The sequence below is a fragment of the Heterodontus francisci genome, chromosome 19 (assembly GCF_036365525.1).
Source record: "Heterodontus francisci isolate sHetFra1 chromosome 19, sHetFra1.hap1, whole genome shotgun sequence".
Classification (NCBI taxonomy): domain Eukaryota; kingdom Metazoa; phylum Chordata; class Chondrichthyes; order Heterodontiformes; family Heterodontidae; genus Heterodontus; species Heterodontus francisci.
Window position 1 is genome coordinate 60,794,506 of NC_090389.1, and position 11,891 is coordinate 60,806,396.

The 11,891-nt window shown below is 37.3% G+C and overlaps 1 protein-coding gene across 2 annotated transcripts in view; it reads left to right on the plus strand.

Moving 5' to 3' along the window:
• The window catches only part of zgc:171572 (protein bicaudal D homolog 2), a 104,221-nt gene extending 93,733 nt beyond the window's left edge, over positions 1-10,488 (plus strand). The window contains exons 7-8 of one of the 2 annotated variants that reach the window (XM_068051734.1): positions 5,476-5,686; positions 8,556-10,488. In XM_068051734.1, coding sequence (XP_067907835.1) covers positions 5,476-5,686; positions 8,556-8,561 — 217 coding nt within the window. In that variant the 3' untranslated portion in view covers positions 8,562-10,488. Of the gene's footprint in view, positions 1-5,475 lie in introns of both variants that reach the window. The other variant, XM_068051733.1, reaches the window with a different exon arrangement.
• The last annotated feature ends 1,403 nt before the right edge of the window (positions 10,489-11,891 follow it).

An 11,891-nucleotide genomic window follows, 5' to 3' on the forward strand; every position in this document is an offset into this window, starting at 1 on the left:
TGTTCTGATGATGCAACCTTCCACAACAGCGCTTCTGATATGTCTTCCTTTTTCCTCAATCGAGGAATTCCCCCCCCCCATATTCTGGTTTACAGGGCCCTCAACCATGTCCGACCTATTTTCCCGCACTTCTGCTCTCACCCCTTCCCCTCCTTCCCAGAATCGTGACAGGGTTCCCCTTGTCCTCACTGTCCACCCCACCAGCCTCCATATCAAAAGGATCATCCTCCGCTAGCTCCAGCGTGATCCACCACCAAACACATCTTCGCTTCTCCTCCCCTGTAAGCATTCCAAAGGAATTGTTCCCTCCACGACACCCTGGTCCACTCCTCGATCGCTCCCAACACCTTGTCCCCTTCCTACAGCACCTTCCCATGCAATCGCAGGAGGTGTAATGCTTGCCCTTTTACCTCCTGTCTTACCATCCAAGGCCCCAAACACTCCTTCCAGGTGAAGCAGCGATTTGCTTGTACTTCCTTCAATTTAGTATACTGTATTCGCCGCTCACCATGCGGTCGCCTCTATATTGGGGAGACCAAACACAGATTGGGTGACCGCTTTGTGGAACACCTCCACTCAGTCCAAAAGCATAACCCCGAGCTTCTGGTCACTTGCTAGTTCAACACATGCCCCTGCTCTCCTGCCCATATTTCTGTCCTTGGCCTGCTGCACTGTTCCAGTGAACGTCAGTGCAAGCTCGAGGAGCAGCACCTGATCATTTGATTAGGCACTCTGCAGCCTCGTGGACTCAACTTTGAGTTCAACAATTTCAGAGCATGACTGGCCTCTTTTTTTTACATTTTTTTATTTTTTAACCACGTGCCTGTTACTTCATGTGGACAGAGTTGCTCGGTATTCTGCCATTAACACTGTCTCTGGACTAATGCTTTGTCTTTCACTGCAAGCATTAACATGCTCTTTGCCTTTGTCCCATGACAGCTTTGTTATTTAATCTTTCCTGCCCTCTGTCCTATCACACTCCTTCCCTTTTAATCTGTTCCCCACCAGCACCCCAACCCCCAATTGCTTAAAACCTAATTCTTTTCTAACCTTTTCCAGTTCTGATGAAAGGTCACAGACCTGAAACGTTAACTCTGCTTCTCTCTCCACAATGCTGCCTGACCTGCTGAGTATTTCCAGCACTTTCTGTTTTCCATTTATATTGAAGGTGGCAGGTCAGATTGAGAGCGCGGTTAATAAAGCATACAGTACCCTCGACTTTATTAATAGATGCATAGAGTATAAGAGCGAGGAGGTTATGTTAAACTTGCATAAGATACTAGTTCCGCCTCAGCTGGAGTATTGTGGCCAGTTCTGGGCATCGCACTTTAGGAAAGATGTGAAGGCATTGAAGGGAGTACAGAAAAGATTCACGAGAATGGCTCCGGGGATGAGGATCTTCAGGTATGAAGACAGATTGGAGAAGTTGGGACTGTTTTTCTTGGTGAAGCGAAGGCTGAGAGGAGATTTGATAGAGATATTCAAAATCATCAGGGGTCTGGACAGAGTGGATAAGAAAAAACTGTTCCCACTCATTCAAGGATCGAGAATGAGAGGGCATAGATTTAAGGTGATTGGCAAAAGAAGCAAAAGCGACACGAGGAAAAAGCTTCTTCAAGCAACGAGTGGTTAGGATCTGGAATACACTGCCTGAGAGTGTGGTGGAGGCAGGTTCAATCAAGGCAATCAAAAGAGAATTAGACTGTTATCTGAACAGGAGGAATGTGCAGGGTTACAGGGAGAAGACGGGGGAATGGCATTAGGTGAATTGCTCAGTCGTAAAGCCAGTGCAGACATGATGGGCCAAATGGCCTCCTTCTGCATTGTAACAATTTTGTGATTCTGTGATGGATATTTATCCTTTGCTTTTTACTATGTGGAAAATTGAATTAGAAAACAAGTACATTTATTTTATAGCATTGCTGTTATACTGTCACTTTCTGTCATCATTACAAGTATTTTTCATTAAATAGCTTTGTTTAGTTGCTAGTTTCAGGCACTTCATTAGTATTCAGATGGTAAAACTTGATCGTATTCAAATCTGAATAAGACAGGATATAACACACTAGTTATACAGTCAAAATATACAACTGTGAAAAGTAGCAAGTAGCAGGTCGGGCAGAATGGCTGGCATGTGCAATAGCTCCTTACTTTTTCCTCTTCTGGTCTTGGTGCCTCACATCTTCTCGAACTCTCAAATTACCCAGGAGTGTTGGACCAGAGTCATCCTTGTGGTTCTTCTCCACCGCCTAACTGCACTGTGGCCTCCAAAATTCTCTTACTTTATACCCTTTTTTAGGATGGATTATTGACAGTGCCTTATTGCCCTATAAAGATTTCCTTTAATAGAAAATGCCCAATAATATATTGAGTTCTTTGTCTAAACCATGGGGTAAAAGCCCATCCTGATGTTATCCGTCTGCCATCAGCTTCTAGAGCTTACCCTCTGTCTTTGATCAATCGTGCCTTTACATCACTCCTTAGCTCATTCTGTTCCCCTGATCAGTTTCATTCTCCCAGCCAACATTCCATCTCTGACCTTCAAAGTAACTTGCAGAAGTTCCATTATTCGTATCTACTTTTTGTCAGTTATTTATGGCCAAGGCTGTCTGTAAGGCCTGTAAACGAGCTGTTCATAATGGCCATTAAGTCCAGCTGTTCTTATTTCTTATCAGACTGTTTAACCGTAGTGATTCACTAAAATAACTCCCATTCTATTCCTACATACCAATTAACTTTTATGTTCCAGGAAGCATCTTAGTTAAGCAAGGTTAACTGAAAAGTCCAGTGCAGCTTTGTAGTATGGTCATCTATTTACGCATCTACCCAGCTATGGCCCCTTCTTGGGATGATTACCATTACCTAAGAATAATCATTCCATTAGCTTTATCTCCTGATAAACGAAATCCAAACAATTTCTAGTAAAATGAAACTTGCAGCACTAACCTATTTCTTTACCTATTTCAAGCTGATTATATTAGTTTCTAACACCCTGCAACATCTCCAAGCCCTGCATTCCCACCCGTACCCTCTGCTCTTCTGTCTTGGATTCCTTTATATTCCCACTTATTGTGCTCCATCTTTGGCAGCAACCATGTTCACCCCACACTCGAATGCTGTCCATAAATCAGAGCATTGAAGGTTAAGGGAGAAACCAATAGAAGTGTTCAGACACTTCAGTGTTGAAAGGATTTGAATAGGTTAACTGATGGAAGATTATATCCATTGGTTGATGCAACAGTAACAGTCGAAGCATAAATATTGGAAAAGTACCAAAAATGTAAAGAGGAGCATCGATTTTTTTTTTATGCATAAGTTCTTAAAATACAGAATGATTTGAACATGTGTTGAGTTGATTACAGCATTTGAGGAGGAATTTGATAAACACTGACAGGAAAATATTAAAGGGCACAGGAAAAAGCATTTAGAATAGATAGCTCCAGTGTGAAGCTAGCACTGGTAAAGTGGTCTGAAGGACCACCTTATTTGCTGAAATCTTTGATTCCATGGTGAGATTTTCTTCTCTAATCATCCATAATTTATTATTATGCTTCAGATTATTAAACTCTACAAAGATTCAACAGGTAGGACATGAATAGGTGTATGCTGTTGAGACTTCTGTTGCAATTGACAGTGACTGCATGTTGGCTTTTCATATTGTAGCAGTGTAGGAGTTGTGGAAGTTTATATTCTAGCACCCTCTGCTGTTTAATTTTGGAATTCATATGCTTACAGTCACCATTATGCCTTCGTGATTGTTAAAGTAGTCATCTTATTTCTCCAGTCTGTCGTCTTCCTTTTCTGGGGTCACCTCAAATAATACATTTGCACAAATATTTGTGTGTCAACAGAGTACTTTTTCTTCCAATAAATCAATCAATGTGACCAATGTTTAATTAGTCACAGAAAAGTAGTTCAATTTTCCCCTACAAATTTGGTCAAATGATGGACAAGCAACTGTCAATGAAAATTTCTGATATTCATAAAATGGCTGAAAGAGAAAATGCATTTTTAGGAATTGCTAACTTTTCCTCCAATTTTATTCCTTCCTTTCATAGAAGAGCTGACTCATCCTGGGGTATAGTTCCACAGCAGCAGTCAGCTCGAGAAACTTGCCCAAGTGTGGGCCTAGCTTCACAGTGAGTCCAATCTTGCATCTATCTAGATGCAGAGTGAATATATTTGCAGCAGAAATCATTATTTAATGAGCAATGACCCTTGATGATTTACCCTCCCTAACCCAGGGGCACTGATGCCAGTTATACCATCTCTGAGCCACTCCAGATGAGATCAGTGGACTCAACATAAACCAGGGATCAAACCTAGGACCTTCCTATCTGTGTGGCTCAGAGGTGATTTATGTTTGAGCCTTTGGAAGGAGTTGTGTTTTTAAAATTAAGTGTAAATTCAACTCTCAAATGTTATTTTCTACATTGTCTTCATCTGAATTTGACTGGAATTATTGAGCTGCAACTCCTGAAGATTATGCAAGAAGAAAAGAACCTTTGTCTTTAGCTCTTCTCTATAGTGATGGTCAGCTCACCTGCACATCGAATCTACCAAATATAATTTAATTGTAAAGTTCAGCGCAAAACAAAAAACCTGAAAGTATTCCAATAAAATTACTGAAGTCTTCAATGACTGATCAAATTTCTAATTTTGAAAAAAGCAAATATAGAACAAATAGATTATCAGCATTGAAAGTAAACTTCACACTTTCCCCTCCCATTGTTCAGCTGTGGGGTTTGCAGTTGCCTGGTGTAAGATGGCAGCAGCAGGTGACTCTCTGAACTGGAACTGCGTGTTTTGCTGTTTTATTCCTGGTACTGCGCCATAACTGTTCAACATCTCAACATTTAGTCAGTGCATTTGGTCTTTTGTCTCCTATGTATTTTGGTGTGGATGTTGATGCTTAGTTAAATGCAGCCAGTTTTCAAGATGTGTGGAGATCTCCACATCTCCACTTGTTTACACCATTGATAATCATTGCAAACATTGTCATAAGCAAATAAATATATAACTTGGTCCATTATTACTTTGTTCCCTGTTCAAACTTATACCTGTCTCATATACTTGTGCTTGCTTCTGGAATACTTTATGTAAAAAGAAAGCCATGTTGCTCTATCTCATTGTTTTTGACAATATTAGTAAAATGTATAGCATAAATATTGAAATAGACTGTGCCACCATTTGCAGGTCTATTTATGTTTTACAATCTTAACTACATCCAATGCTATATATGGTTCTGATATTCAACCAATTAAAAAATAAATTGGTCCTAATTATATCAAGTTTCAATTATTTTCTCATCTTTGAAGTTTATTGCATTATATAGTGTTTATCATTCATCAGGACTTCAGTGTGTCTTAGTTCAAATCAAACTAGAATATCAATGAAGCTAACTAGCCAAATTACACTAGTTAAATATTTTCATAAAGTTTTTTTTGCAAATTAGCAGTTAATTTTGTATTTCAGGTGCGATGAATATGTAAATCAGCTTGACGAAATGCAGCGTCAACTTGCTGCTGCTGAGGATGAGAAGAAGACACTGAACTCTCTTCTCCGCATGGCCATTCAGCAGAAACTGGCACTGACTCAGCGGCTGGAGGACTTGGAATTTGATCATGAACAGTCCAGGCGTGGCCGAACCAAATCGTGGACCAAACCCAGAGCTAATAATCCCAGTGTAAGTCATGTGCGCTCTTGTGTTGTCAGGCAAGAGGGAGTAGTTGTCAATAACCAGATGTATTGCAGTGAGAAGTACAAAATCTACTGTGATTGATCGTGATATGTAGGGGGTTCACAAGGAGTTGGATAGTAAGTAGATGTAATGCTTTTGGTCTGCAGTGCAACATTAATGCCCTGTTTTCTTAGCATTGCAGTGAGTTCATCTGTATTGAATTGTTAACCTTACTTAATGTATGGCGATGAAGTAACTGGATTAGTGTGGCATAAATATCTTGTACTATAGGGCTTTAATTGTAATACCCATACATTATATGGGTAGTGTGGTATCTCTGAGGTGTCAGTTCATCCTGTCAGCCTGCACCACTGTCTAAAGTCTGTATAGCACAAATGTGCTTTTTTTCCACCCAGCTTTAGTTTGCACTTCACCTTCCAGACTTGGGTTGCATTTAACAATGTTGCACATGTTTACAGTATTGATTTATGCAAATTAATCCCATCCCAATTCAAACTCTAATTTTTTTACCAAAATTATGCTGAAGATGAGGTGCAGTTTATAAATGTTTTGTGAGAACATTTGTAATTGCTTCCAGAATGTAAAGGATCTTGGAATTTTCAATTTACTAATGTTATTCTTGAAACTATTTTAAGTACATTAGTGAGTGAAGATTATATCCCCAAGCAAGAGACTCAGTTGACATTTTGTTTCTGTATATACCAGTATTGAAGAACACACTGCAATGCTTCAGTGTTAGTTCAAGCCACTCGTGCTTACAAGCCATTAATTTCAAAATGTCTTCTAAAACTAATAGTTATTTATATAGCACAATGTGGAACTCTCCATCATGTGTGACAATATAGGACGAGGAGGAAGTCCTAACATTAAATACTAGCAATTTCGAAACTTGAAGTGAATGTGTTAATTTTTGTTTTGTATGATTAGATACATTGAATTCAGCAAAAGCAGTATCTGCGATACGGCAGTAACACATATTCAGCAAAATATAAAGCCTTTCAGTGCTCTTCATTCAAATAAGCACAAAGTAAAACACACATAATGGACTGAGGGTGCACCAAGTTTGATAACGAACTGCCTGTTATCAAGCATATGTCTTGTCTGTCACTTAAATTTGCTTTGTCTGGGTGCAAGCCCTGCTTGAAGTAATGTAGGAAAATATTCTTAATCCTCATTGCTCATTGACAGCCAGTAGCTTTGTTTTTCCACATACCACATTGCCTATAAGTAGTCAGGAGATTTTTTTGATGAACAAAAAATACATTGCTTGCCTTCTGGTCCCAGAAAAGATCATAAAGTACATTAATATTATGACTTGGTAAATTCCTTGGTATATAAACTTAAATATTTCATCTCATTATTTTTTCTTTAAAGAAACTTTATTATTTTCCCACTTTAAAAAGAAAGTCTACCACAAAAACAACCAGAGATTTCACATTTATTTCAATTCCAGTTACATGCCTATAAATGAAATGTGTAGGGTCAAGATTGATTCTATACTGGACTCGGCATGAGCACATCAAAGTCTGTCATTTATAACTGTTCTAGGCCTCATTCAAACATATTGAAGTATATTTATTACTCACTGTTTTGTGGAGGCACTGAGAAATGCATAACATTTCCAGAAACTGAGCTCCATAGTAACGTCATTTAAACTAAATGCTTGTTGCCATGCTACAGAGTATTTCCATTAAATGCAATGTAGTTTATTCTGTAAATGTGCATTGATTTTCTATTTTTCTCTTTCTGGGGCTGGTGGCTTAGGATATGACTTCATAGTCAAAATAACAGGACTAGTTTTGTCCTTTTGGCTTCTTTCAGTGCATTGATGCTAAGTACTCTCCTGCCTATGAGCTTTAAAATTACTTTACAGCAGGATTGAATGGTAATATTCTTACAAAAAAAAATGACGCAGCAAGACTTATCCTTTTTAATTTTGGAGTGACTCCTGACAATGAACTGGAAGTTTGCCATTGCTGAAATTGTCTATACAAAGGATTGCTGTTAATTTTAATCCTGCTTTAGTTTTCTATGCTGCACAATCTTTCGAAGGCCTTTGATCTACTGATAATTATCTTAATTGCATTGTGGGTTATTAATAAATGCCAATGGTTTGAATGAACCTAGCATTTAGAAATGTGACACAAACCATTTTTGCTCTGTTTGAAGCAGATCATATTTCCTTCCAAAGTTTCAGGAAACCTTTTAATGATGCAGTGACTTCCCAACAGTAGTAACAAAAGTAAACAATCACCAAATTTGATACTTTGAAAATAAATTTTGTAAAGTAGCTTGGGCAGATATTCAAATTGTATCTTAAAAGTCTAAGCTGATTTTATGATAAGGCAATGTGTCCCAAGTTTGCTGAAAATTTTGTAATATGTATCTATATACCTAGTATCTAACAGCTGTTAAGACAGCATGTGAAATCAATATATTATTGCCTACCTCTGTTAGCAGGCTGTCTGTCCTTTGGCTTCTGGCTGTATTTGCTACTCCTTATAGCAGTCTGCATATAATAAGCTGCATGCCTCTATAATCTAATGGCTTTGTAAACCAACTCTAGTGGTAAATTGTTATCTCTTTGCATGACCAACATCGGGTCACTCAATACTTGTGAGGTTAGCTTCCTACAAATGGCACACATCATATTAAACCTTACTGTATGCTTTATATTTGGAAATAATCCAAAATGGCCACCTTCTCTGATCACTACCAGTCCACTGTCTGCATTAACAGACTAATTTAACTAGCAAAACCTTATTCTATGCATTCTTCGTGAATTTCTCCTTGTGCAAGTGGTTATTTTTAATAAGGGTTTTGGCTAATTTTTTTTTTATTTTCCCTTTTTCAGCGATAACATAGTCCCTGGAGAAGGACTTTCCAGCCGAGAGTGCAGTTTATTTAAAAATTGCTAGTGTAGTCTGTTGCACAAAATGAACTAATAGTGAAGAAAATGCTATTGAACCACATTAATAATAGAGGCAGTTCATTTGCTGCCATGTGTTTGTTTTGCACTGCAAGTTGCAAATAGGAACAAAATAGCATTATTAAAATTGCTGCTGCAGGAAGAGAAACTCACAAGTGTTGAAGAAATCTTCAATGATTTGATTAACATTATGCTTTATGATAGAATATTACACAATTTTGAGATCGTGTTATGGTATTCATATATGTTTTGCAATTATTCTGTGTTTTTAATCAAATGTTATACCTGTGCACTTTTGATATATTTTTTTGAATTAGAAAGGTAGAAAATGCTGCAGTTGGTGGATATAACTCCTGCCGGTAGTGTCTTTATTGGTGTGATAGATTTCTGCATCAGCATGCTGCAGAAGAGTCAATTATATTTTTAACCTGTGTTCAGATTACATTTTTACACTACCGGCATTTGTGCTTCAGCATTTTCTCCATTAGAATTTGTTTTGTTTTACATATGTTAACTGCCACGTTATAAAATCCAGGGTGATGCAATTCTGGGGTTTTCTTGTATATTATTCTTAGGAATAGTTCAATGTAACAAGGAAAAAACTTGACTTTGTTCTGGTAATGGTAATAGGCACTTGAAAAGTAGTATTACCAACAAATTCCAGGATTTCTGGGTTTTAAAAAAAAAATCAAGTATCATTGATTGAACAGAATTTTCTACAAAGGCGCCAAATAAATTCCAAATTGGAATTGTTTCTTTATTTCTCGTTTTGTTTATTGTGCCAAAACTTGGTACACCTAGAAGAAAAATCTATAAGATTGTTTGTGTGGGGTGTTCTGTTTCCATGCCTTGTTTTTGTTAATGCTGCCAGTAGTGCCTTTGATAATTTCAAGGAAGAGTGCTTGTTCCTACAATTACATTTTTGCGAACAAAAAATATTCAAATTTCAAAAAGAAAGCATAAAGCAATAAGTGCAACTGAGAACCCCCCCCTTTTGCACAGAATTTCCACTGTAGTCTTAATTTTACAAATAAATTGTATGAAATTCTTTTTGTCGATGATACTTCTGAAATGCAGATTCATGCAAATTCAGGGGATACTTATTTTGGGAACCAAATCTAATGACTTTGGACTCCTAACAGACACATTAAATTGTATTAACACATTTGTGGTTGCAGTACAGAGGACTGTATCAGATTATCTTAGCTTTGTTTGGTGATGGTCGCAAGTAACTGGTATTGTTGGCAGATGTGAAAACATTAAGACATTAATTTTCCTTACCAGCTATGTAATCATTGTGTAAGTTCAGCAAACAGAAAATAGATGCTGCATCAACAAACCATGCCAATAGATTGGTGATGTTTGTTGAGGCCATATTCTGACAAATTGGGTCAAATTTAGTAGTAACTATAAATTAAGTGCAATTTAAATGATGAATTTTCGCATTATTATGGAAGATATTTTCTGTTCGCTGGAAGAATGGTGTGATTCTTATCTTTTTTTTTTACAGTATTGATCATATGCTCAGTTACATTCTAAAATATGTACTTCATGTGGGTATTTATTTGAAGCAATTGTCACAGTACTGTATTACTTTTTTATGTGCATTATCATTTAGTGGCAGGTTGGCTTCAACATAATGTCATATGCATGTGTGCCAGCCGAGAGACCTTTACACAGATTTTTTAAAAATTAAATTGAAGGTTTTAAGGAAGTGTGGAATTAAAGGCTTCATAAACTTTGTGAAATATTGGACATGCAAACATGTAAAACCTGAAAAAAGGTTTATTGTACCAGGATTGTATCTGTGTAAAGGTAATCCTATTGGCTATGTCAATAAATGTGATTACAAACAAGACATTGAGTCTGGAGATTTTTATTCTTCTGTTTGAATTATGTGTTAAAAATAAATGAGAACTTGCCTACTTCCTAACATTATTTTTGGAAGTCACTAATTTGAAACAATTCATCAAATAGTTGAAAGATGATTAGTAAATGAGGCATAGAAGTTCAAAGCTTCACATCATTTCTAGGAGACTCATAACGATATGTCACAATAGCTGTTTATCAGAAATTATCCAGGTTGAAACAGCTATCCATTAAACTGTTACTGAGCTATCTATAATTTCTTTAAATGCTTGCACTTCGCATCTGTCTATTATGGCACATCTATAAGTATCATGCTTCAGACTAACATGTATAAAGGGTAAAAATTCATGATTGATTGAAATAAGCATTTACCTGTCTAAGTGACAAACCAAATACTGAAGTGTGAAAAATTTGCAAAAGATTTTGTGTAATGGATTGAACCACCACGTTTATGTTTTAATTGGCAGAACTTTTTATAAATAACAGCCGAATAAATGAATAAGAAACTGAAGAAATCAGACTAAAATATAATTTCTGATCAGTTGCCAATATAATGTTGTGAATCCCTAGAAAATATTCTGACAGGTAAACTTCTGATTGGACCCCAGATTTAATTTGGAATGCTTGCCTCCAACTTGATTTTTTAATGAAATAAAAGCAGAAGATGACCATACATATTTCAGTGTACATTCATCATCAGAACTTGAAACTGAAAGGTAAGTCATGTTTTCGATGGAACTCAACCAAACAAGAGGTGACGAGAGAAAAATAATGAGTTGTGTTAGTGGATTTCCCTGTGGTGACGGTTGGAACAAAGGATTGTCCATCCAGTGACAATAGTTCTGCTTCAGATTCTCATCCAAGTAGTTTTTAAGCAAACTTTATTTACATTGATTAATAAGATTAGGTTTTTAATATAACCATTCTATAGTACATTTAATGACAAAATAGCATGCATATAATGCAGCCTGGTTCCCAGGCCTGAGTGATCACTTTCGGTTCCCTAGGTTGCCTGCGCAGCTGTGGGCTTTCAGCTACTGCAATGCCCAAGAGAACAACACAACCCAGTTCACTTGCGTGAAGCGAGCAGGTTCAGCTCATCAGGCCATCCATGTAGCTGTATGCTTCCTGCCCACCCCAAGAACGCTCTGACCTTTGAGAAAAATATCGTATTATATCATTAGGCCACCTTGGGTGCATCTACACATGACCGTATAGGTTATTGCTGAGACCGGGCATTTTAGATGTTTACCCTGCTTCTAATCTTTTGGTCATCTTTTCTGTTCTACAAGCTTTGTATAATTGTGACTACCTTGTACTATCTCACTGTGGTATGTGGTGTCTCAGCAACTGTAACCTTATCTCACTATGGACCATCTCTTACTCTGGTTG